Source organism: Canis aureus, chromosome 22 (assembly GCF_053574225.1).
Source record: "Canis aureus isolate CA01 chromosome 22, VMU_Caureus_v.1.0, whole genome shotgun sequence".
Taxonomy (NCBI): domain Eukaryota; kingdom Metazoa; phylum Chordata; class Mammalia; order Carnivora; family Canidae; genus Canis; species Canis aureus.
Window position 1 is genome coordinate 52,653,678 of NC_135632.1, and position 5,854 is coordinate 52,659,531.

A 5,854-nucleotide genomic window follows, 5' to 3' on the forward strand; every position below is an offset into this window, starting at 1 on the left:
ACTTCCAACAGAACACCTACCACTCCCTGATGGCAATTACTGATCACTGCCCTCCACCCTACACACACACCCTAAATCTGGGCTGTGCAACATCACAGCCACCAGCTGTGCTTGGCCATGGGGTGCTTGGAATGAGACTCATCTGATTTGACATCTGCTCTGAGTGTGAAACATACACACAGGATTCCAAATGCTTGGCACACACAAAAGAACATAAAAATATCCCATTAAATAATTGCCTGTCTATGTTGAAATAATATTTTGGATATGCTGGGTCAAATAAAAAAATGTTATTCTCATCTGTGTCTTTTTAATGTACTGGAAAATGCAAAGTCACACATAGTCCACATTCCATCTGTTTTGGACAGTTGCCCTGTGACAACAAGTCCACGGCTCGTTAGCCGGAGACCTGATGGTCAGGGAGAAGTCCCTTCTGGGTTTGCTGGTTGAATAAATAAATGCGTTGTGAGAAAGAGAAGCCAAGGACCTTTTCCCAAATAAAGGCTAACTCTTTTATGTCTTGCAAAGAGTTCCCCAGAACAAAGCGCAGTCTTCCTTGGCCTCTGAAACCAAGCCCCTGCTCTGGGAAGTCCTGGACTGAGGCCCGGTGCTGAGCCCCCAGGGTCACAGGAGGCAGGGTTGGGGGTTGCTCGCACTGCGGGCCCTGGGAGGAGCGACACCTTCTGCGAGAGCACAGCGGGCTTGGGAGCCCCGCGCCCGGAGGCGGAGTCGGAGCAGGGCCCACCGGAGGGACCAGGCCCGGGAGCCGCGGGGGGCGGCGGGGAGGCGCCTGGAAGAGCGCGGGGCTGGGCGGGGAGAGAGCCTGGCGGGCGGGCGGGGCGGGGCGGGGCGGGGCGGGAAGTCGCGCGAGAGCGGAGCCGGGGCGCTGCTCGCTGCCTCGCGCCGTCGCCTTCGTCGCCCTCGTCGCTTGGTCGCCTTCGGAGCTCGTCCGCCTGCGAGCGCACCATGGCCGGGCCCCCGCGCTCCCCGCCGCTCCTGCTGGCCGCCCTGGCCCTCGCCCTGGCCCTCGCCCTGGCCCTGGCCGCGGCCGCGAGCCCCGGGGCCGGCCGGAGAGGCAGCAGGCCCGGCGCGGTGGGCGGCGCGGTGGACGCGGACGTCGGGGAGGAGGGCGTGCAGCGGGCGCTGGACTTCGCCGTGCGCGAGTACAACCGGGCGAGCAACGACGCCTACCACAGCCGCGCCCTGCGAGTGCTGCGCGCCCGCAAGCAGGTGCGTGTCCCGGGCGCCGCGAGCCGCGAGCCGCGAGCCGCGAGCCGCGAGCCGCGAGCCGCGGGCGGGGTCGGTCCGCTGGCCCCGGGCGCCGCCGCCTGACGCCCGCGCTCGGCCGCCGGACCCGACCCGCCCGACCCGCCCGACCCGATCGGCCCCGCGGGGACTCGGCCCCGCCCCGCCCCGCCCCGCCCGCCCCGCCCGCCCCGCCCGCTGCTCGCCCGCAGCTCGCTCTACGCGCGCGTCCCCGGGAGCACCCAGGCGCCGGGCGCGCCATCGCCTCCCCCTGCGCCCCCAGACGCCGGCCTGGCCGCAGCCCGCGCGGGGTCAGGGGCGCCCGCATCCCCGCCGCCTCCGCGCCGTGCGCCAGCCCCGCGGGCCCAGAGCTCCCGGCCGCGGGCGAGGGGAGGCGCGGCACGCCCGGCCGCCTTCTGGCTCGGCCGCTCAGCGAGGCTCTCGACACTCTTGCAACCTCTAGTGTCAGACTTAGAAAGCGGCAGCAGAAATAGTGCATAAGATCCTTGCAGATCCTACACCTGGATTCCTTATGTGTTAAAGTCTTACCATTTTGCTTTCCATCGGGCGCATACGTGTGTGCAGGGCTGTGGGCATCTGTGTTTCTGTATTTCTGAGTCTTTTGAGAGTTACCACCTCAGTGTGTTCTCCCGAGGAACGAGGGCATTTTCTGACCTAGCGAAGGGAACACTTTAGAAATCAGAACCCAAACTGACGTGATCATCTACTCCACAGACCTTATTCAGATGTCACTGACTGTCCCGCTGATGTCCTTTATAGCCAGGACGGCCAGGCCGTGGGCTGCAGCCACTGTCCTGCAGCCTCCTCCTTTCCTCTGGACCCCCTTCCATCTATGACCTTGGCATTCTTGAAGGATCCAGCCAGTTGTGGTGCACACTGGGGCACACTGAATTGCCATCATGTTTCCTCGAGATGATTGGGGTTATACAGAAGAGGCCCATTCTTCTTAAGGCCTCCTCCTCCCCCTAAATTAACCTGGCCTCCACGTCCTCCTCCGGTGATGGAGTTTGGGGCCCATAGCAAACATCTTCCCTGAAGTGGGGCCCTGGCTGCTCCCTGAGCACCCAGACAGAGGCTGTCAGCAAACACAGATGGGCCAGTGAGCTAGGCTGTGGTACCCAGTGCATCTCAGAGTAGAGGGTCTGTCATATGAATTCAGACCTGTCCAGACATCCTGGTGGAAAGCCCTGGAGTGTTGCTTCCCTCCACAGGGCATGTCCACGGGAATAGCCTCTCATGTGTGCCATCACAGTCCCCATCCCAATATGCACCCCTCCCCCCCCCATCACCATCACCCAGGGGGTAGTTGAGTGGACTGCTCCTGACCCCTGCCTCTGCCAGCCTGCCCTGGAGTTCTGGTCAGATAAGGAGCATAGTCACCAGAGTCCAGAAGGGGGTAGGAGGGGGTGTCAGGAAGGGCCACTGGGCTTTGTGCTTATCCTGTAAAGATGGCTAGGATTCAGGCCAGCTGATCTGTGGCCTCGTGGAGAGCAGAACAGAGCCTCAGAGCAACAAAAGCCTGGAAGTGCATGCCTGCATTTCCATCTTCTCTTGAAACTTCACAAGGTGGGACCAGAACAGACCGTTTCTCCCCTGCAGCTGTGGCTGGCGCTGAGTGCTTTGGGTGGAACGTGTGCTCCCCTGCTCCCTAGGTTCCCCCCACTTGTTCCTCTCCATTGCGGCACTGGCTTGGCATCACAGCTCATTGGGGAAAGTAACAGCAGAGGGATCATGGGACCTGCTTGTGATTCCACCAGATAAGATGTGGAGCCTGGTCCTAGGTCCTCATCCCATGTTTCTCCAAGTTCTAAAGATCTATCCTGTAATGTCAAATGTAGAAGACAGGCAGATGTGTGACACACTTCAGAAATACTCCCATCAAAAATCACACGTAAAAGGCAGGCATTCCAGGGACAGGGTTTTATTTGGCTAAGACACAAACGAGAGAGAGGCCTCTCATTTCCTACTGCGAAATGAGGGAATAAATAAACGTTTGTTACACTGAGGAAATGTGAAAATGTATAGGGTTGACCCTATTAATTGGAATTAAGCTAAGATGTACCCGTCACATGATCCTCTTCCTGAGCCAGATCCGCTGTTTCAGCACAGAGCCCTTGCTGTATGCTTAGTGTCTTCCCTGGCTCCGGGAACTGGAGAAGTTTATCAGCCAGCTCCCGTCTGGCTTCCCAAAGCGCACCTTCCCTCCTAAACCCAGGTAACAGAATTTTGGTCCCTGGCTTCCACCTTCTATCCTCCTGCTTCTCCTCCTGCCAGGCTGCCTGAGACCTTCTGGAGCCTCTCTGTGAACAAGTTACAAGAAGGCTCTGGGTACAGCTGCTGGGCCAGCCCTCAGAGGGTGGCTGTGGTTTTCCAACGTACCTGCTTTGACAACAATGAATGCTGTTATGAGGGCCCCCCATAGCAGGAAGGTAACTACGTGTGTGTGAAATTGGCAGATGTAAACAAATCCTGCTCTTTACGTGTACAGGTTGTGTCTGGGATGAACTACTTCTTGGAGGTGGAGATTGGACGAACGAGATGTACCAAGTCCCAGCCCAACTTGGACAACTGTCCCTTTCATGACCAGCCACACCTGATGAGGGTATGTGCCTGTGAGATGCATTGTATATGAGTGCTTGGGATGTGGGTGTGCAGGTGTCAGGGTACCTGTGGGGGAAGGTTGTATGTGTGTGCACATGACTAATTTGAGTTTATAAGTGGGTTTTAGCTGATGAGTTGGGGCATTGTGCACTGTGTGGATTGTTGCTTGTGGAGGACTGTGGGGTGTTTGCTGGAAAGAGAGATGACCTCTTAATCCCAATCTTGGCCATCTGAACAGATTAGAGAGAATTAGAGACCTATAAGCAGCCAAAACCCTCTGATCCTGCTCTTCTCACCAAATACTAGTCTCTCTAGTGGAGGAAGCCGTACTCCTCCCATAGCTACCCTATTCCCTGTGTCTTTGGGTGTTTTCTGAACTCTGGTCCCTGTCCCTGTATACCTGTATTAGTCCTGGCCCACTGGACATGCAGAGGACTTGGGGGCAGCGCCCTGTCCCTCAGGGGCTCTGTGATCTTGCACAGGCTGCACCTTAAAGGGATGTGCAGGGGGAATGAGCTGGTGGAATCCTGCTGGTTAGAGTTAGGAGACAGGATCCCATGTCTTGGACTTAAGGAGTGGGTGGGGTGACTGAGAGGTCACTGCGAACCCCTGCTTAGCGTTCTGGGGCTCAGCAGGGTGGGGGCTGAGAATCCCACCACCCTTTCTCACCTGTGCTTCTGACTTCTCCAGGCTGAGCTTTTTCCTGTAACCCTAATTATCTTTCTCTCTCTCCTTTCACAGAAAACGCTCTGCTCTTTCCAGATATATACTGTCCCCTGGCTGGGCAAGACCTCCTTGGTGAAGTCCAGCTGCCAGGATGTATAGAAGACCTGCTCTAGCCCCCTCTCCCACTCCCCTATTCCCTTGTAGACCTCCTAAGCCCTAGAAGGTTGGCCCTGCTCAAGTGACATCCCCTGTGTGCTGGTGATCCCAGGAGACAGAGAAGGATTCTGAGGCTTTTTTTGAACAACTAAATAACTGTAACTCTTCTCTTTTCATTGCTCTCCAAATGCATAAGTATGTAGTACACGTATTCTGCTCTATCATAATTAATAAAAAGTAACATCAGCTACTTACTTCTTGACTTATTTACTGTCTTGGGAATATATACGGAAGAAGGGTTTGGACAGTGCCTTTAAGAGCTTCTAGTCCCAATGACTCTAGAGGGCAGAGGAGGAGCAGAGAGCTGACTGGTTCCTGCTGGGGAAGTCAGGGGAGCATGCTGCCACTTTTGGGGTGATTGAGTCAGGGGCAGGCTGGGAACCCAGGCCTCCCGGTGTGGTGACCCCTGGTTATCACACAGGGGAGAGGAGAAGACGTAGTATGCTGATCCTGGAGACAGGGCTGCGGTGTTTGATAAGAAGTCAGATGATAAGACACTAGACAGGAGGAAGCGGACAGGTGGAGCCCGTTGCCCCGGGCCACCCTGAGCAGGGCTCTGCTCGGTCAGATTTCAGCCATATGTGCTGAGCTCATCACACTTTTGGGCCGATTTTCACCGGTCAGGTTCTTTAGAGAGTAAATAAATAATGATTTACGTCTACTTCTCTCCACAAAAGACTTAAGGCACCTGCAGGTGACAAAGTATATGTAACTATTGGGGAAATATCCAGCAGAATCAAGGTCAATCCAATCAGAATCAGAAGTGAAATAAAACTGAAAGCCACACCCTCAGATATATTCCAAGAAGTTGTATCTATAAAGAGTTTTACAGATTTGTGCCCTCCCTGTTTTCTGGGGTTCCATTTAAAATAGTCCTTGTATAGAGCTTCATGTAAGGGATACAGAATTGAAACCATAGGGACGCCTGGGTGGCTCAGTTGAGCATCTGCCTTCGGCCTAGGGTGTGATCCTGGGGTCCTGGGATTGAGTCCCACATCAGGCTCCTTGCATGGAGCATGCTTCTCCCTCTGCCTGTGTCTCTGCCTCTCTCTGTCTCTCATGAATAAATAAAATCTTAAGAAAAAAAAGAGTTGAAACCATAAAC

At 55.7% G+C, this 5,854-nt stretch overlaps 1 protein-coding gene across 1 annotated transcript; it reads left to right on the forward strand.

The window, feature by feature from the left end:
* The first annotated feature begins 884 nt into the window (after positions 1-884).
* On the forward strand, positions 885-4,943 carry CST3 (cystatin C). Its single transcript, XM_077866061.1, has 3 exons — positions 885-1,230; positions 3,755-3,868; positions 4,609-4,943. Exons 1-3 carry the CDS (start codon positions 967-969, stop codon positions 4,690-4,692), a joined length of 462 nt encoding a protein of 153 aa, XP_077722187.1. The 5' UTR covers positions 885-966; the 3' UTR covers positions 4,693-4,943.
* Positions 4,944-5,854: the final 911 nt, after the last annotated feature.